This window comes from Tachyglossus aculeatus, chromosome 14 (genome assembly GCF_015852505.1).
Source record: "Tachyglossus aculeatus isolate mTacAcu1 chromosome 14, mTacAcu1.pri, whole genome shotgun sequence".
NCBI lineage: Eukaryota > Metazoa > Chordata > Mammalia > Monotremata > Tachyglossidae > Tachyglossus > Tachyglossus aculeatus.
In genome coordinates, this window is record NC_052079.1 from 48,790,780 (window position 1) to 48,811,363 (window position 20,584).

Genomic DNA, 20,584 nt, shown 5'->3' on the forward strand with positions numbered 1-20,584 from the left:
AACATGCTGGGGTGGAAAGGGACTGTAGTGTGGACAAGCGGCAAGTGAGCCCATGAGGAGAGTCATCTGTGGAAAAGAGAGTCCTGAGTCCAATGAAACCTCCCTTGGCTCAGGCCTGGGGGTCAGGAGACCCCGGTTCTAACCCCAGCTCTGCCATTTATAATTCTATTTGTTCTGACGATTTTGACACCTTTCTACATGTTTTGTTTCGTTGTCTGTCTCCCCCTTCTAGACTGTGAGCCCATTGCTGGGTAGGGACCATCTCTATATGTTACCAACTTGTACTTCCCAAGTGCTTCGTACAGTGCTCTGTAGACAGTAAGCGCTCGAGAAATACGATTTAATTTGCCTACTGTATGACTTTGGACCTCAGATTCCACATCTGTAAAATGGGGACTAAATCCCTATACTCCCTCCCTCCTTAGTCTGAGAGTCTTTGCGGGGGGACAAAGACTGTATGCAAACTGATTATCTTGTGCTTATTTTTTTAATGATAGTTCTTTGTTTTACGGAATTTGTTAAATGTTTACTGTGTGTCCAACACTGTTCTAAGCGCTAGGGTGGATAAAGTCAATTGGGTTGGACATAGTCCCTGTCTTGAGTCTAAGTAAGAGGGATAATAGGAGAACTGAGGCACAGAGAAGGTTAGTGACTTGCCCAAGGTCACACAGCAAGCAATTGGCCCAGGTCCTCCGGCTCCCAGGTCTCTGCTCTTTCTACTAGGCCAGGCTGCTTTTTAAGGTTGTTAAGTGCTTACTAAGTGCCAGGCACTATATTAAACACTGGGATATATACAAATTAATCAGATTGGATGCAGTCCCTGTCTCACATTGGGCTCACAGTCTATCCCCATTTTCCAGGTGAGGTAATTGAGGCCCAGAGAAGTGAAGTGACTTGCCCAAGGTCACAGAGCAGACAAGTAGCAGAGCAAAGATTAAAATTCAGCTCCTTCTTACTGCCAAGCCCATGCTAAATCTACTGGCTTGTATATTCCAGTGCCTGGTACATAGTAAGCACTTATACAAATGATAATGGTAGTAATAATAATGAGAAGCAGTGTGGCTTAGTGGAAAGAGCCCGGGCTTTAGTGTCAGAGGTCATGGGTTCAAATCCCGGCTCCACCAATTGACCGCTGTGTGACTTTGGGCAAGTCACTTAACTTCTCTGTGCCTCAGTTACCTCATCTGTAAAATGGGGATGAAGACTGTGAGCCCCCCGTGGGACAACCTGATCACCTTGTAACCTCCCCAGCGCTTAGAATAGTGCTTTGCACATAGTAAGCGCTTAATAAATGCTATCATTAATAATTGAGAAGCAGCATGGCTCAGGGGAAAGAGCACTCCATAGTAGAGCCTCTTCCATCCCCTTCTCTACTTCACCCTCAGCACCCCCCAGTCTTCTGGCACCCCAGCATCCCTCAGTCCCCCCATGTCCCCAGCCCCCCGCTCCCCAGGAGGATCGTACAAGGCAATGAGGCGGTTTTCCTGGGGTCCGGGCACGTCGTACATGACCAGGCGGTCTCGGCACTCGGGAAGGGTCCACTCCAAGTGGAGCTTGATCATGTGGTCCCGGGGGCCCTGGAGATGCCAGAGACAGCTGGAGGACAGGTAGTCCGGGCCTTTCAGGTGTCGGATCTCACCTTCCTCGATGTAGCTGTACCGGTAGCAGCCTGGATCGGGGAGACGGACAGGGCCTTTGCTGCCAAGAAAAGCGGGGACCGGGAACTGGGGAGGTGCGATGGCAGGAGCCACGGAGGGCCGAAGGGGGTGAGGGATAGGAGGTCTGGGAAAGAAAGGACCAGGGACTGATGCTCCAGTTCCTCTAAGGGCTCCCGATTCCTTCCCCCAGGGCCACCCCCAGTTCCCAGCACCCCCCTCACGCCCGTGGGAGGGGGCTCAGGCTCTCCCATCTCCCCCTGCAGTCACCCAGTCTTGGTCTGGCTCCCCCTTTCCTCTTCTCTCCTCCAGTTTTGCCCCCGCTGCTGGGAGGACCAAGGGAGGGCTTCCAGAAGCATCACATGTAAACATGCTCACACAAATGCACTCACACGCCTGTACACATGGTTATTTGCACATACACTTGGGTGCACATGTGCATGCAGACACGCACTCAACCTCTCATTCACAGCACAGTATGGGGCTCATCCTTCAGTTCACCTCCATCCCAAATGACACGCCCCTGTGGTCTGGCCACTGGTGCTTCCCTGCCCAGTGGCCACCCTGTGCTGCCACCTTGTCTCCCTGCTGCTGCTCCCTGGCTCTGGATGGGGTACTGGCCCCTGCCCCCCAACCTCCCCACCTCCCACTGAAGAGCAACAGCAGCAGCAGTGCAGCCTTCCATCAGAACAACCAACCCCAGACCCCCTGAATTTGAACGGGACAAAATAAGCCTGAAAATCAATCTGCCCCCACTTAGGAACAGGGCATTTGCACAAGTGATACATTAACCCCGTGCACACATACACTTACAAGAACTTATACTTGCACGCACACACACACACACACACACATTATCCAAGGGGCCCCCATCCACCAAAGCCCCCAGTGTCCACCCGATGTCCAAGGCTAGATGGTCAACGAGTTTGCAGAGCACAGGAAAGAGGCTTTCGTGATTCTTGTAACCTCCCCAGTGCTTAGAAAAGTGCTTTGCAAATAGTAAGCACTTAATAAATGCCATCGTCATTATTATTAGTAGTAGTATTTTCCGAACAAAGGCAACAAAGCCAACTGAAGGCTCCCAGCTGGCCTGATTTCCAGCCCATCTGGTGACTTGCCACTCTGATAGGGGCTGAGGGCTCTCTATGGAGGGTGAGAGGGGAAGCCCGCCAGTTGGCAAAGAATAGCCAGCCTCTCCGGTAATCCCCACCTCCCTCTAGACTGTGAGCTCATAGTGGGAAGGGAATGTGTCTGTTTATTGTTGTACTGTACTTTCCCAAGTGCATCGTACAGTGCTTTGCACACGGTAAGCACTCAATAAATACAATTGACTGTGACTCTGGGAGATCTGAAGGTATCAGGGCTTACTTCAGCTCAGATAACAAGGGAGCATGTGTATGTCTGTGTTTAAGTGTGTGCGCGTGTGTGTGTTCACGTGTGTGTGTGTGCCTGCATATGTGAATGTGGTGAGTTTGTGTGCGTGCATTTTCGGTTGCACGTGTGCATGTGCACACTCTCAAACTTAAGAGGGTTTTATGTGTCTCCCGGTTTATCTGGCCTTGCCTGGGAGACTCTAATGCAAATGGATCCACTTTTATGAATTTTGGAAACACAGAAGCCTTGGGCATTGGGAATGATTACAAAATAGAAAATAAATGAGTGAGCATCAAAAATGAGTGGACACGCCTTCATATTTTCTCAGGGAACATATGCCTACACCCAAGCCCCCAAGGTCTTCACAAAAGTCCACTTCACATTCTCACTCTCTCTTTCTCTTTTGCTCTCTCTCTCTCTCTCTCTCTCAGTTGTTAAGCCTGAGGCAGCCTATATAAATCCTCTTCTCCTAGCCCCAGCTCTCCCATCGCCCCCCTCCGCTCCCCAGCCCCCAGCCCTGCAGAAGCCCCTTTGAGCAGAGAATGAAGGAAGTCATAAAGAAAAGGAAACGGAGCAACAGAGCGTACCCAGCGTGGAATTCAGCACAATTATGTCTCTCAAGCTGGCCTCTGTTAAAAAGGAAATGAACAGACAAATAAATAAAGCCCTCCCCCCACCCAAATAAACAAATAAATCCTCAACTAAATAAAAAGCCAGAAGCTGCTCTATGCATGCAGGTCAAACTGGTGATGAACTCTGGAGGTGTCTGCTCCTAGCCATTGACACCTACAACTCCAGATGCCCTCCCCTCTCCCAGTAGCAGCTCTCCTCTGACTGTGCCCACATCTCCCAAGCCCATACGCTTCCCAGGCTGTTCCTCCAGCCAACTGTCCGGCACTGACCCAGGAGTATCAGGGTGCCAGGATCCACCTCATACTGCTCATCCTGGGGCAAGGCATCCGAAGCGTTGGCCCGTGCCTTCAGTTCATCCACCAGCACTTCCTTTACCCACTCAGGGCTCATCTTCTGGACTTTGCTGCTGGGGACTTGTAGGATGAACCAGAAGAAGCAGGTCAGAGGCTTCGCCCTGTGAGGACCAGATGGTCACATTCATCAGTCCGTCAGTCATATTTATTGAGCACTTACTGTGTGCAGAGCACGTTACTAAGCACTTGGGAGAGTACAATAGAACAATAAACAGACACATTCCCTGCCCAAAATGAGTTTTCAGTCTGAGGCAGGGGGTGGGGAGGAGCCAGACATTAATTCATTCATTCAATCGTATTTATTGAGCCCTTACTGTGTGCAGAGCACTGTACTAAGCACTTGGAAAGTACAAATTGGCAACGTATAGAGATGGTCCCTACCCAACAATGGGCTCACAGTCTAATGCTTTTCTAATCAATATTACATCATACAATTCTTGTCCAGTAAACTTGATAGCTGTATTGAGCATCCATCAACACAAAGTGACCAAAATTAACTTTCATAGTAGCTTTGAATTGGAAAATGTAATCAATTTATTCATATAAATTAATAAATTACAGATATGGACATAAGTGCTGTGGGGCTGGGAGGGACGATGGGTATAAGGAGCAAGTTAGGGTGATGCAGAAGGGAGTGGAAGAAGAGGAAAGGAGTCCTTAGTCAGGAAAGGCCTCTTGGAGGAGATGAGCCTTCAGTAAGAATTTGAAGGTGGGGGGTGTAATTGTCTGTTGGATAAGAAGAGGGCATTCCAGGACAGAGGCAGGACATGGGCGAGGGGTCAGTGGCAAGATAGATGAAATCGAGGCATAATGAGGTTAGCATTAGAGTAGGGAAGTGTGCAGGCTGGGTTGTAGAAGGAGAGTGGTGAGGTAAGAGGGGCAAGGTGACTGCTCTAAAGCCAATGGTGAGGAGTTTCTGTTTGGAACATCAGTTCCTCTCCCACCTCCTTAGCCTCCCCTCCGGGAGTCCCGGCCCTAGGGTGGTGGTGAATTTCTCAGTGTGGGATAGACTGATATCCACCTGCCTATCTGCCTGCCTTCCTGGTGGGACTCAGCTCTGACTCTGAAGGGGTCAGCCAGGGCTGCTCAATTCTGAGGAGCTTCAATCCTGAGGAGCTCCACTCCAACAACAGTGAGGTTAGGGGATGGGAAATGAGCCTGCTGTTGGGTAGGGACCATCTCTATATGTTGCCAACTTGTATACCCAGTACAGTGCTCTGCATACAGTAAGCGCTCAATAAATACGATTGAATGAATGAATGAATGGGAACAGTGTCTCTAGCAGAGGTTGACCCCAGAGTGGAAGAGACCTGGCTTAGCTCGTAATTGAGTTGGGGGAATGGGGAACCCCACATCCTTCCTTAATAGTTAGAGAAGAAGCGTGGCTCAGTGGAAAGAGCATGGGCTTTGGAGTCAGAGGTCATGGGTTCGAATCCCAGCTCTGCCAATTGTCAGCTGTGTGACTTTGGGCAAGTCACTTAACTTCTCTGTGCCTCAGTTCCCTCATCTGTAAAATGGGGATTAAGACTGTGAGCCCCCAGTGGGACAATCTGATCACCTTGTAACCTCCCCAGCGCTTAGAACAGTGCTTTGCACACAGTAAGCACTTAATAAATGTCATTATTATTATTAATAATAGTTATGATATGTGTTAAGCACTTACTGTGTGCCATACACTGAACTAAGTGCTGGGATAGATACAAGCTAATCGGGTCAGACACAGTCCCTGTCCCCACATGGGGCTTACGGTCTAAATAAGAAGGAGAACAGGTATTGAATTCCCATTTTAGAGGTGAGCAAACTGAGACGCAGAGAAGTGACCTGTCCAAAGTCACAGCAGGCAAGAGACAGAGTTTAAATTATAACCCAGCTCCTCTGACTCCCGACCCGAACTCTTTCTGACCCATCCGGGGCAGAGGAGAGCTAAGAAGAAGGGGCCTTCCCTCTTCCCCATTGGAAGCCTCTCTATTCCCCTCCAGAAGTTGGGTCGGGCCTGGGACCATGGCCTGGGAGATGCTAACCGAGGTGGGGAGGGGCTGCCCAGCCCTGAAGGAGGAAGGTCAGAACCTGAGGGGGAAGAGTGGAGCTGAGTTGAGAGAGCAGAGCCAGCCTGAGTCCTAGGCAACTCCTGAAGTCATTGCCACTTCCTCTGCCCCAAAAATAGGGAGCCCAGATCTGGGATTGGGTCCGATGGCGAGTTATGGGGAGCACGGCTGTGGCAGCAGGGGGGTGGAGGAGAGGGAAGGGGGCTCACCCGAAGGCATACACCGTGCTGGAGTTGTAATATGCGGAGAGGCGGGTGGCAGAGATGAGTTCTTTCAGCTGCAATGAGAAGCATCCGGGAGATTGGCCAGAGCCTTTTTTTTTAATGGTATTTGTTAAATGCTATGTGGCAGACACTGTTCTAAGCACTGTTCTAAGCTAATCATGTTGCAAAAAGTCCCACATGGGGCTCCCAGTCTTCATCCCCATTTTACTGATGAGATAATGGAGGCCCAGAGAAATGAAGTAACTTGCCCAAAGTCACACAGCAGACAAGTGGCAGAGCCGGAATTAGAACCCGGGGCCTTCTGACTCCTAGGCCTGTGCTCTAGCCATTAGGACTTCCTAATTCCAATGGCTATCCCCTGCCCCTCTCCGGTCACCCCAAATCACAGAGCCAAAGTCCACCCTTGCCCTCCCCTCCTTCTTGTCCTTCACCCAACGGGGAATCCAGGCCCCAGGCCCCCGGCCCCCCTGCCCCTACCATGATCTGGGCTTTGGCTATTTCGCTGCGAAAGGCACTGGACTTGTGGTTGGCGAGGTCTGGGAAGAACTGGCGATCGAGCACGGCGATACTGCCCGAGTACAGCCGGCTGCTGGTCCCCTCCTCCTTGAAGCCTGCCCAGAGACAGCCGGGCAGCGAGCTCAGGTGAACACAGGGCCGAGGGGGCGAGTGAACCCCAGCCCTCCCCTCTCCCTCAGCAGGGGACTCCTGGGCTGCCCCTCTCTGGTCGATTGGCTGGACCAGACCTTTTCTAGGAGGCCCCGGGGTCGGTCCCGAGGTCCAGGAGGAGGAAGAGAGTTGTTGGCAGAGTAAAACCCATCCCCCAGCTCCCCCAGACCCTCATCCCAACCCCTGCTGCCCCCTACCCAGGGCTCAGCCTGGAGACTCCGATGCCACACCGTTGGTTACCTAGGAAATACCAGATCAGAACCCCTGCAGCAGCCAGGGTCACCAGGGCCAGCCAGAGCGGAGCCAGGCACAGATAGTCCCTCTTCCTCTGGGGGTTGTCGCTACGCAAGGCTGTGGTCTTTCCAGCGAGCCCCAGGATCCCCTTTACACTGGGTCCATCCGTCTGCCCCCTCTCCGCCCAACCTTCGTCCGCCTGCTTCCGTTGTGCTTCTGGCCCTTCTCCAGCCTGCTCCTCGCCCTCCGCCTCCTCAGGCATCTGCAACCAGAGCAAACCCAGGATTGAGTTGAGGTGTCTTGGCCTCCTGGGTGGCCTAGAGTCAATTCACTTCCCGCCGAGACCACAACCAACCAGATCCCCAAGATGGGATGGGTGGTTATGGGTGGGTGGGAGGGAAGGGGACCGATTGAGTTCTGAGAGGAGGGGCACAAGATGCCGGTAGCAGCTTTGGAGAAAGCTGCTTAGAACAGTGCTGAGCCGAGCCTCATCAACCCACTATTCCAAGTGGATTTGCTTTTCCAAAGAGGATTGCTGGTAATCAGTCAGTCAATCATATTTATGGAGCACTTTGTGCAGAATACTGTGCTAAACACTTGGGAGAGTACATTATAACAATAAACAGACACAGTCCCTACTCACAGTGAGTTTACAGTCTAGAGAATGAGCAGGCTGAGCCCACACAGTTGCATGTTCAAGAGGAGCTGCTGGGGCTGGGTTAATTGGGTTGTTGTATACATTGGAGCAGGCATGTGCCGGCAAGTACGTGCGGGTATGTGGAGAGGGGATTTCTGTATTTATGTGTACGTGTGTAAGGAATGTGTGCTGGCTTGCACAACCCGGGCATGCTGCCATGAAGCAGCGTGGCTCAGTGGAAAGAGCCAGGGCTTTGGAGTCAGAGGTCATGGGTTCAAATTCTGGCTCCACCAATTGTCAGCTGTGTGAATCTGGACAAGTCACTTCACTTCTCTGTGCCTCAGTTACCTCATCTGTAAAATGGGGATTAAGACTGTGAGCCCCCCGTGGGACAACCTGATCACCTTATAGCCTCCCCAGTGCTTTGCACATAGTAAGCGCTTAATAAATGCCATCATTATTATTATTATTATTATTACACACAGCAGGTTGGGCCTGGGTAGGGTGCCCCACCCGAGTCCCTCTGGTCCCCTGGCTCCTAGGCTTGAGCACACAAGGAGGAAGGGACAGACAGCCTGCCCCCCAACCACCCCCATCCCAGCAGCCCCATCCCCTGCTGCCTCTCCCCCTCGTCAGCTGGAAAACCAACTCCAGGCTCCAACACGACCGACTGACCGAGACCCGTTGGTCAGTGGATTCAGTCTCCTTCCCGCCTCTCGGCCTCCCCACTCCAGGCCGAGCCACCGTTCAAACTGACCTCTCTCTCTTCCGCTCGTCCCCAGCCACTTCCTGGCCAGGAGTCCCAGCAGACACTTCCCCCACGGGCAAGGTCAGGGGGAAGGGGGGGGGAGGAGGCGACCCCAGCTCCGACACCCCTTCAGTTCATCGATGCGCAAGAAGTGGGATGAGTCCACCCCGAGAGGAAGGCGTGTCCCTGTGGGCGAGAACGAGGGACGGACAGACCTGCCAGTGCCCGCTCTGCCTCCTCCCTCCCCATCAGCTTCCCCAGGGGGTTAAGTTTGGGGGGGCAGACCTACCTTTGAAACCTCCAGGTAGGACTGAGGCCCAGGCCGGCTCAGAGGGAGAGCTGTCTGTTTGTTCAGGCTCAAGGTCTCTCCCACCTCCCTCCCACCCCTGCGGATCGATAGCCAGACACCCCTGGCCTCTGGTGCCGGCCCTTGCCCCCTCTGGCCTTTTGCCCCAGTGGAAAAGCCAGGCTTCCTGAGTGGGAGCAATGAGAGGGCCTTATGTGGGTGTGTATGCGCACATCTGTGCGCATGTGCATTTGTGGGGGAAGAGAGTGTGCTAAGGGAGGTGATCTCCCACCCCTCGTCCCCCAGAACACCACCTGGGAGGCAGGTGGTGGAGGATTGGCATTCTCCCTTGGGAGAACTGGTTGCTCTAGCAACCATTTTCAGTCTTGGTTACATTCACTGGTCCCAGGAGGGATGAGAGCGCAAGGGTTGGATTCTTGTGTGAGTGTGTGTGTAAGGGAGAGTGTGAGGGTGTGTATTTGTGTGTGTCTCCCCCTCCAGACTGTGAGCTCTTTGAAGGCAGGAAGGATGCCTACCAACTCTGTCCTGTTGTACTCTACCAAGCTTTTACTACAGTGCTTTGCACACAGTGAGGGCTAATTGAATGACTGTGTGTGTGCTAGCTCCCCTGAAAACCGGAGCATTTCAGCCTCACTTAACAAGGTTCAAAAACATTCTCTAGCCCTGGGCATTGTCCCATTGAGCCGTTGCCAGAGTGCTCCCTCTAACAGCAAGAAACATTAGCACTTTATCTGACCAGAGCTAGGGGGAGGACTTTGTTCACTCTATTTGGATTCTCCCCAGCTGATACCTGGATTTTAGTCTCTACCCAACTCATAATTGGCCCTTCCTCGTCTGTGCCTCCCTATTCCTCTCTCTCCCCCCGGCCCCTCATGTCCCCCTAATAATAATAATGGTATTTGTTAAGCGCTTACTATGTGCCAAACACTGTTCCTAATCCTACCACCCTCTAGATTCTCTATCTCTCTTCTGGGTTTCCATCTTCCTCTGTACCTCCTCTCCGCCTCTCCGCAGTTGCCCATCAGTTTCTCCTCTTCCCACCCCCGCCTTCTCAGCTTCTCCTCTGATGGCCGGATCTCCTTTGCCCCTTCTAGGCTGCTATCAATCAATCAGTGGTATTTATTTAGTGCTTACTATTTTCAGAGCACTGTACTAAGCACTTGAGAGAATACAACAGAGTTAGAAGACACCATGTGGGGTTTTTTTTATGGCATTTGTTAAGCACTTACTACATGGAAGGCACTGTCCTAAGCACTGGGGTAGATACAAGGATAGTCAGGTTGGACACAGTCCATGTCCCACAAGGGGCTCAATAATCTTAAGGCCCATTTTCCAGATGAGGTAACTGAGGCACAGAGAAGTGAAATGACTTGCCCAAGGTCACACAGCAGATAAGTGACGGAATAGGGAATAAAACCCAATATGTTCTGACACTCAGACCCATGCTCTAGGCACTAAGTCATGCTGCTTCTCCTGGCCACAGCAAACTGTCCTCACCTTCTCCTCTTTCCCTACCCCTTTATTCTCGCTTTCTCTCCTTTGGGCTTTCCTCTCTCCCCTAGCTCAGGTTGCCTGTCCCTCTCTTCCTCTTGAGATTTAAAGGAACACAAAGACAACCAAATCCCATTTCCCATCCTGGGGTGACTCAAAGCGATCGCTCTCCTGGTTCCCCCCACCGCCATCTCCCAGAAGCAGCATGGTGTAGTGGGAGTCAGGTCATGGGTTCTAATCCCTGCTCCACCATTTGTCTGCTGTGTGACGTTAGACAAGTCACTTCACTTCTCTGGGCCTCAGTTACCTCATCTGTAAAATGGGGATTAAGACTGTGAGCCCAATGGGGGACATGGACTGCATCCAACCTCATTTGCTTGTATCCACCCAGTGCTTAACACTGGGTGTTAAGCAATCAATCATATTTATTGAGCGCTGTGTGCAGAGCACTGTACTAAGCGCTTGGGAAGTACAAATTGGCAACATCTAGAGACAGTCCCTACCCAACAATGGGCTCACAGTCTAAAAGGGGGAGACAGAGAACAAAACCAAACATACTAACAAAATAAAATAGAATAGATATGCACAAGTAAAATAGAGTAATGAATATGTACAAACATATATACATATATACAGGTGCTGTGGGGAAGGGAAGGAGGTAAGATGGGGGGATGGAGAGGGGGACGAGAGGGAGAGAAAGGAAGGGGCTCAGTCTGGGAAGGCCTCCTGGAGGAGGTGAGCTCTCAGTAGGGCCTTGAAGGGAGGAAGAGAGCTAGCTTGGCAGATGGGCAGAGGGATGGCATTCCAGGCCAGGGGGATGATGTGGGCCAGGGGTCGATGGCGGGACAGGCGAGAACGAGGCCTAACGGTGAGGAGATTAGCGGCAGAGGAGTGGAGGGTGCGGGCTGGACTGGAGAAGGAGAGAAGGGAGGTGAGGTAGGAGGGGGCGAGGTGATGGGCAGCTTTGAAGCCCAGGGTGAGGAGTTTCTGCCTGATGCGCAGATTGATTGGTAGCCATTGGAGATTTTTGAGGAGGGGAGTAACATGCTCAGAGCGTTTCTGGACAAAGACAATCCAGGCAGCAGCATGAAGTATGGATTGAAGCACTGAGAAGCAGCGTGGCTCAGTGGAAAGAGCACGGGATTTGGAGTCAGAGGTCATGGGTTCAAATCCCAGCTCTATCAATTGTCAGCTGTGTGACTTTGGGCAAGTCACTTAACTTCTCTGTGCCTCAATTACCTCATCTGTAAAATGGGGATTAAGACCGTGAGCACCCTGTGGGACAACCTGATCACCTTGTAACCTCCCCAGCACTTAGAACAGTGCTTTGCACATAGTAAGTGCTTAATAAATGCCATCATTATTATTATTATTAACAAATACCACAATTATTATTAGAACCTCCTTCCAGGTTGGAAATTGGATCTGTCCCTCCCACAATTACTGGTTAGCTCAGACTGCAGATGTCCAGGTCATTTGTGGACAGACAGATGGGCCTGAAGAGTTCAAATTCACCCAGCCTAATTTTCTTCAGATCCTGAACCAGAGGGGTGCCACCTAATTTATCTAATTTAAGGAATTGGCAGGGGGAAGGGGGGAAAGAGTATAAATCTGGGTATCAATGGCACATGTGTGTTCCGTGTGTGCGCAAAATGGGATGAAGAATAGAGGCTGGCGGGGCTTTGCCCCGGACTACTATGGGAAAGGCAGTGAGGCAGAGGACCAGGAATGTGTGGCATCAGCAAAACTAATTGCACAGACGCTGCCGGTCAGCTCCTCCGATCCCCGAGCTGCCTGGGCAAGGTGCCAGACAAGAGCAGGCCAGACCTTGGCAAATCCTGGGATTTTCTAGCTGGGACAGGAAATACACACACATATTAAAAAAAAAAAAAAATATATATATATATATATATAGTTATTTGCTAAGCACTTGCTATGTGTCAAACACTGTTCTAAGCGCTGGGGTAGGTACAAATTAAATTAGATCGGGCAAAGTCCCTGTCCCACATGGGGTTCACGGTCTAAGTGAGGGAGAGAACAACGATTTAATCCCCATTTAACATTTGAAGAAACAGGGGCACAGAGAAGTGAAATGACATGCCCAAGGTCACACAGCAAGCAAGCAGTCTAAGCTCACTTAGTCGTATTTATGGAGCTCTTACTGTGTGCAGAGCAATGTACTAAGGCCTTGGGAGAGGACAATATAACAATGAACAGACACATTTCCTGCCCACAATGAGATTACAGTCTAGAGGAGAGAACAGATATTCATATAAATAAATTCACTTAGAATAAGACTTAGACTAAGTGGGGCTCACTTAGACTGAGAGCCCCATGTGAGCATGGACTGTGTCCTACCTGATTAGCTTGTATCTACCCCAGCGCTGAGTATACTGCCTGGCGTATCATAAGTGTTTAACAAATACCATTTAAAAAAAATGCGTAGTCAACGGAGAATGGAGGTCAAGGTAGGGCGGTTAGACAAAATGGAGGAAAATATCTCACTCTTGCCCAATGGTTGACTGAAAATGTGTCAGCGAAGTCTGTGGCCTACTTTGTCATGCAGCTGAAAGGGAGAAAACCAAGGGGGTATGAGGAAGTGGGCATCATTCTCTGCTTTGGACGACGGTGCTCTGTTCACTCGCTCCTTTGCCCATTTTATCGGGACAAATCACTGAAGAGTGCTAGGGGATCAAAGTGAGGGATCTTAGGCCAGAAGTCACGTCACATGAGCCACTTTTCCCCTGATGATTCGTGCCTCTGGCTTCTTCTCAGAGCCTGGAAATCCCCTTTAACATTCCATCCCCGGAGACCTCTGGAAACGAAGAACTTGTCTTTCCATGGAAAATCTGCCTTGCGTCATACAACGAGACAGGGAGGCTTTGGCTCTCTCCAGGGAAGCATTCACTCCGTGCTTAACCCCCTAATCGTGGCAGTCTCAGCAAGGCTGTGTCAGGTCAACCTACTGGGTTTAGACCGAGGGTGAGCCCCAGGAAGAAAATTCTGAGACATGACAGACCCAACCTCCCTGAGGTTTTCTCCCCTCAGACCTCCCCAAGGGGCTCTCCAGCCCCAATCAATCAATTAATCAATCAGTGTTGTTTATTGAGCGCTTACTATGTGCAGAGCAAAGTGCTGGGGAGATTACAATATAACAGAATTAGAAGATACGTTCCCTGCCCCTAACGAGCTTACAGTCTAGAGGGGGAGACAGACACTAATAGGAATAAATAAATAATTTATAATATAATTTAAAGATATGCACATAAGTGCTGTGAGGTTGGGGGTGAGGTGACTATCAGATATCCAAAGTTCATATATCCATAACGGAGAAGGGAGAGTGAAGTAGGGAAAAGAGGGCTTAATCCGGGAAGGCCTCTTGGAGGAGATGTGACCTTAATAAGTTGTTAGATGCAAACGCTGCCCACAAAGAGCAGCGGGGACTAGTGGAAAGAGTGCATTCCTAGGAGTCAGAGGACCTGGGTTCTATTCCCAGCTCTGCCACTTGTCTGCCGTGTGACCTTGGGCAAGTCACTTAAGTTCTCTGTGCCTCAGTTACCTTATGAGTAAAATGGGGATTAGTAGACTACGAGCCCCTCATGGGACATGCACTGTGTTCGACCTTATTAACTTGAGTCTACCCCAGCACTTAGTACAGTGCCTGCCACATAATAAATGCTTAAGACATACCATTAAAAAAAGGCTCTTAGAGTCTATGGAATAATAATAATAATAATAATGGCATTTATTAAGCACTTACTATGTGCAAAGCACTGTTCTAAGCACTGGGGAGATTACAAGGTGATCAGGGTGTCCCACTGGGGGCTCACATCTTCATCCCCACTTTATAGATGAGGGAACTGAGGCACAGAGAAGTGAAGTGACTTGCCCAAAGTCACACAGCTGACAATTGGCAGAGCTGGGATTTGAACCCATGACCTCTGACTCCAAAGCCCGGGCTTTTTTCCCACTTAGCTGCACTGCTTACAGTCTACATTCTGCTTCAGCCGGAATTTTTCCCAACCTGAACCATCGTCGTGAGCCCTGGGGTAATCCAAGGGGCCTCAGCCATCCATGAAATCCCCGGAAAAGTTTCCCAGGAAGAGTGGCCCAAGGTTACCCCGAGAAAATGTCATCTTCCCAAGGCTTAGAGTTCCCACCACGGGTCAGCCCTGCTCTAAGCTCAAACAACTAATTGGGCTCCATGGGGAATTTCTGAATCAGGATGCTCCCCCAATGGTGTGACCCCACTAGTGAAGTACGGACCATAATAGGGAGAGAATGGAGCCCACAAGATCCGCAAAGAGGCTTATAATAATTGTGGTATTTGCTAAGGTCTTACTATGTGCCGAGCACTGTACTAAGCACTGGAGTAGATATAAGATAATCAGGTCCCACATGAGGCTCACAGTCTTCGTAGGAGGGGGAACAGGGAGTGGGTCCCCATTTTGCAGATGAGGAAACTGAGGCACAAAGAGAAGTTACTTGCCCAAAGTCATCACACAGCAGTTAAGTGGCGGAGCTGGGATTAGAGCCCAGGTTCTCTGATTCCTAGGTCTGTACTCATTCCACAGGGCCACGCTGTTTCTGGGAGCCCTCTCTGGAGCGGGTCGAACTCGAATCCTCTAGACTATAAACTCCCTGTGGGTGGGGAATGTTTCTACCAGCTCTGTTACATTGTAAGCTCCAAAGTGCTTACTACAGTGCTGTGCACATACTAAGCACTCAGTAAATACAAGTGATTGATTCTGCTCTCCCATTGGCCATATTCTAAGGATAGTTGCACAGCGATGGACGGGACAGCCACTTTAGACTGTGAGCCCACTGGTGGGTAGGGACTGTCTCTATATGTTGCCAATTTGTACTTCTCAAGCGCTTAGTACAGTGCTCTGCACATAGTAAGCGCTCAATAAATACGATTGATGATGATTGATGACAGCCCTAGTCAGCCTCTCTCAGAGCATGAAGAGGAAATAAATCTGGACCAAGGAGAGAGAAGGGGAGGTGGAGAATTTGGGAATAAAGCAGTATGGTTTAGTTGAGAGAGCACGGGCCTGGGACTATGTCCAACCTATTATCCTGTACCTATCCTAACGCTTGGAAGAGAGCTTGGCATACAGTAAGCACTAAACAGATACCACAGTTAAAGCGAAAGACTCGGGCTTGAGGCCCAAATTTCCTCAGGGTGTTTCTGACAGCCTGAGGAACCTGGTGGCTCTGGGCAAACAGTATCTTGGTTCTAACGGGGTCAGAACAAAACTTTTCCCAATCTCATTTCTAAAATCAATCAGTAGCATTTATTGAGCGCTTACCATGTGCTGAGCCATGTAGTAAGCACTTGGGAGAGTGCAATACAAGAGTTGGGGAAATGATGTCACTGATACCATCCTCATGCTAATTACAGAAACCCATCCGTGAGGATAAGAAGGCGGCAAGATTTTCCGCTCATAGTGTCATGACTCAAGACGTGATAATAATTAATAACCATGGGGATATTAAGTGCTGATGTATGCAAGTACTTTGAATTATTAATATTCATTCATTCATTTGTATTTATTGAGCACTTACTGTGTGCAGAGCACTGTACTAAGCACTTGGGAAGTACAAGTTGGCAACATGTAGAGACGGTCCCTACCCAACAACGGGCTAATATGAAAGTTGTTTTTATTTTCCTGAAAAATGTTTGCCCAGCCACCAATTTGCCACTGGAATCTGGGGCCTATTGAAGTTACTGGTACAACCACAACTGCTTTTGTCTATTAACAGAAATAATAATAATTATTATGGTACTTGTTAAGTGCTTACTATGTGCCAAGCACTGTTCTAAGCACTAGGGTGGATACAAGATAGGTTGAACACAGTCCCTGTCCCACATAGGGCTCTCACTCTTAATCCCCATTTTACAGATGAGGTAACAGACTCAGAGAAGGAAAGGGACTTGGCCAAGGACACACAGCAGACATGTGAGGGAGGCAGGATTAGAACCCATGACCTTTCAACTCCCAAGACCATGTTCTATCCACTAAGCCAAGCTGCTTCTCTAACGTCTTAGTCCCTAAATGGGAAGCACCACGTGGGACAAGGATGGACTCTGATCTGATTATATTGTACCTTCTGTTTAGCACAGTACTTGACAGAGAGTGTTAGCAAATACTATCATTATTGTTATCAGTGTTTGGTGGAAACACTATAGAATATTTGGTGATATTCTTTTGAGTGTAGTGCTATGCACTTAGTACAGTGCTCTGCACTCAGTAAGCACTCAAATACTATTGACTGAATGAGAGCACTGGAGAAGGTCAGTGGTGGGAACACATGGAAATGACAGCGGAGGAAGCACTGTAAAGTAGCAGGAGAGAGAGCACTGTAGGATGGTGGTGGTGGGAGGACTGCAGAATGACAGTGGAAGAATGACTATAAGAATGCCAAGAGTGAGAGCGCTTTGCGATTCATTCAGTCATATTTATTGAGCACTTACTGTGTACAGAGCACTGTACGAAGCACTCGGAAAGTACAATTCAGAGGGCAACAGTGGGAGCACTGTAGAATGACAGGAGTGAGAATACTGTAGGGTTTTGTGGCGAGAGCACTGTAGAATGGCAGGAGGGAGAGCCTTGTGGGATGGCAATCATGGGAGCACTGTAGAATGGCAGGAGTGAGAGCACTGTGGGATGGCAGTGATGGGAGGACTGTAGAATGACAGGAATGAGCACTGTGGGATGTCATAGCGAGAGCACTGTAGAACGGCAGGAGGGAAAGCATTGTGGGATGTGGTGGGAGGACTGTAGAATAGCAGGAGTGAGAGCACTGTAGGATGTGTGGTGAGAGCACTGTAGAATGGCAGGAGTGAGAGCACTGTGAGATGGCAGTGGTGGGAGGACTGTGGAATGATAGGAATGAGAGCACTGCGGGATGTCGTGGCGAGAGCACTGTAGAATGGCAGGAGTGAGAGCACTGTAGGATGTGTGGCAGGAGGACTGTAGAATGGCAAGAATGAGAGCACTGCAGGATATGTGGTGAGAGCACTGTAGAATGGCAGGAGTGAGAACCCTGTAGTATGTGTGGTGAGAGCACTGTAGAATGGCAGGAGTGAGAGCACTGTGGGATGTTGTGGCAAGAGCACTGTAGAATGGCAGGAGTGAGAACACTGTAGGATGTGTGGTGGGAGGACTGTAGAATGGCAAGAGTGAGAGCACTGTAGGATGTGTGGTAAGAGCACTGTAGAATGGCAGGAGAGAGAGCACTGTAGGATGTGTGGTGAGAGCACTGTAGAATGGCAGGAGTGAGAGCACTGTAGGATGTTGGGGCAAGAGCACTGTAGAATGGCAGGAGTGAGAGCACTGTAGGATGTTGGAGCGAGAATGTCGAATGGCAGGAGTGAGCACTGTGGGATGGCAGTGGTAGGAGGACTATAGAAGGACCGTAGTGAGAGCATTGTAAAATGACGAGTGAGAGCACTGTGGGATGGCAGGAGTGAGAGCACTGTGGCACTAGAACTCTGGCATACTCTTTCAGTGGGGTAACAGGGCCGTCACACTCTCTCTCAAGAGGCTGTTTTGAGAAAAACGTTAGAGTGATTCAAAGAGCCTCTAGCTTATTATTTAAAACAGTTTATGGAAACTTTGAGTAGAAGACGTTCCCACACTGAGGATTTTCGTTTAGATAGAAGATATAAGGCCAGGTCTCTAAAAACAGACACTCCGCAGGTTTGAAGACTCAGATGTTTCTGAAAATCGCTAGATGACCTAAGGGACCATCAAAACATTTGCAGTGAAGTGGCTAGCGGCTTTCGGGCTCGGAAAATTGTTACAGAAACGATCGGAACTTAACAGGTAGCCGAGACTAGATTACAACCCGCTGAACTGTTCGGGACCGAAGAATAAGCGGATGAAGAATATGAAGGTGTGAGTGCATGCCAAAACAATAACCAAGGTATTTAAGCTTTCACTCTGTGCCAAGCGCTGGGATAGATACACGACAGTCAGATTAGGCATAGTCCCTGTCCCACATGGAGCCCACATTCTAAGGTAGAGGACAGGTATTGAACCCCCTTTTAACAGATGAGGCAACTGAGGCACAGAAAGTTAAGTGACTTGCCCTAGGTCACACATCGGGAAAGTGGTAGAGCCAGGATTGGAACCCAGGACTTCTGACTCTCAGGCCTGAGGTCTTTCCACTAGACTACACTGCCTCTTTAAAGAGAGGTTGAGAATTACTCCTCCTCCTCCCCATCCCCTCCTCCCTACCTCCTTCCCCTCCCCACAGCACCTGTATGTATGTTTGTACAGATTTATCACTCTATTTTACTTGTACATATTTACTATTCTATTTATTTTGTTAATGATGTGCATCTAGCTTTAATTCTATTTGTTCTGACGACTTGACACCTGTCCACGTTTCATTTTGTTGTCTGTCTCCCCCTTCTAGACTGTGAGCCCGTTGTTGGGTAGGGACCGTCTCTATATGTTGCCAGCTTGTACTTCCCAAGTGCTTAGTACAGTACTATGCACACAGTAAGCGCTCAATAAATACGATTGAATGAATGAAGGAAGGAAGGAAGCAGTTCTCCAACACCTCCAGCGTTTGTTTTTTTCCAGGGAAGCTGTGTACCACAAATGGAATGGGGATGGGAGCCTCACAGAAGGAGGGAGAGTAGGTATTAAATCCTCATTTTCAAGATGAGGAAAGAAAGACACGGGCATGATATGTCCCACCTGATTATCTTGAATTTACTCCTAGCACTTGGAACATAGTAAGCACTTAAATCCCACAATTATGAGTTTTTGCATGCAGAGGAGCTGGGCACCTCAGCTGGCTTTCCTTTTGACCTATGGCCTAGCAAAGTCAGATAGAGTAGAATAATAATAATAATAATGGCGTTTATTAAGCACTTACTGTGTGCAAAGCACTGTTCTAAGCGCTGGGCAGGTTACAAGTTGATCAGGTTGTCCCACGGGGGGCTCACAGTCTTAATCTCCATTTTACAGATGGAGTAACGGAGGCATAGAGAAGTTAAGTGATTTGCCCAAAGTCACACAGCTGACAATTGGCGGAGCTGGGATTTGAACCCGTGACCTCTGACTCCAAAGCCCAAACCATCCTTAATGGCTGCATGCAGTTCTACACAGATGTGATAATAATAACTGTGGTATTTGTTAAGTGTCTGTGTGCCAGACACTGTGCTACGTACTGGGGGTGGGGGGGGGGGGGGGGAGATACAAGCCAATTGGGTTCTGAGATCAGAGTCAATGTGATTTAGGGGAAAGAGTCCGGGCCTAAGAGTCAGAAACACCTGGCTTCTAATCATCACTCTGCCACTTGTTTGCTAGGTAACTTTAGGCAAGTCTTCTCAATGCCTCAGTTATCTCATCTGTAAAATGGGAATTAAGACAATGAGCTCTTTGTGGGAAAGAGACTGTGTCTGACCTGATAAACTTCTATCTACTGAAGGCCTTAGTATAGTGCCTGGTATCTAGTAAGCACTTAAAAAATATCATTAAAAAAATTCAGAGCACCGCAGCAGAGACAAGTAGTGATATAATTCCTGAGGGCTAAAGATAAAGGCACCCCGGTAAATGCTGTGAGGTGAAGCACTTACCATCATTATCATCATCAAATACCAAATATCATTATCAAATACCATCATGATCATCATCATCCCATTGATTGATTGCTTGAGTACAGTATAATAGAGCTTAAGGAGCTCTACAGTCTAAAGGGACATAAATGTACATCCCTGCATATATGCATACGCACACATCCCATTGAACCCGAACGCTGTGAACCCAATTTGCTTGTATCCCCCCAGCGCTTAGCACAGTGTCTGGCACCTAGTAAACACTAAACAATGCCTCAAATACAACCTGGGGTTCTGGCCTTCCTCCTCCATTCCTCCAACCCCTCGAGATGGTCCACGGCGATCCCAGGGGCTCCTCAGCCGGGTCAAGCTGCCCCCTCGGAGCCCGGGGAATAGAAGATGTTCTCCCTCCCACTGTCTCCCACCTTTCCAGGCCTGAGATGCGATTCCCCTTGTTCTCCTGCCCCTCCCACACCCAGCTGGGCAGATTGTTGGCAACAGCAGCTGTAGGGTGTTGGCCGATACTGCATACTCTCCCATTCTCGTGGGCTTCCTCCCAGCCCCGCAGCTGGCACGGTTCTTTCCCAAACCCTCAGCTGAGTGCCCACCATCAGAGGAAAGGGCTGCAGCAATGGGGTCA

General features: G+C 49.5%; 1 protein-coding gene across 3 annotated transcripts in view; it reads right to left on the minus strand.

Moving 5' to 3' along the window:
- Positions 1-8,789, minus strand: part of TMPRSS6 (transmembrane serine protease 6) — a 28,803-nt gene extending 20,014 nt beyond the window's left edge. The window contains exons 1-7 of one of the 3 annotated variants that reach the window (XM_038756168.1): positions 8,579-8,789; positions 7,191-7,446; positions 6,762-6,895; positions 6,270-6,337; positions 3,932-4,116; positions 3,617-3,658; positions 1,465-1,669 (exon numbers count right to left, since the gene is read on the minus strand). In XM_038756168.1, the coding sequence (XP_038612096.1) occupies positions 1,465-1,669; positions 3,617-3,658; positions 3,932-4,116; positions 6,270-6,337; positions 6,762-6,895; positions 7,191-7,446 (890 nt within the window). In that variant the 5' untranslated portion in view covers positions 8,579-8,789. The remainder of the gene's footprint in view (positions 1-1,464; positions 1,670-3,616; positions 3,659-3,931; positions 4,117-6,269; positions 6,338-6,761; positions 6,896-7,190; positions 7,447-8,578) is intronic. The other 2 variants (XM_038756167.1, XM_038756169.1) reach the window with 2 other exon arrangements.
- Between the last annotated feature and the right edge of the window lie 11,795 nt (positions 8,790-20,584).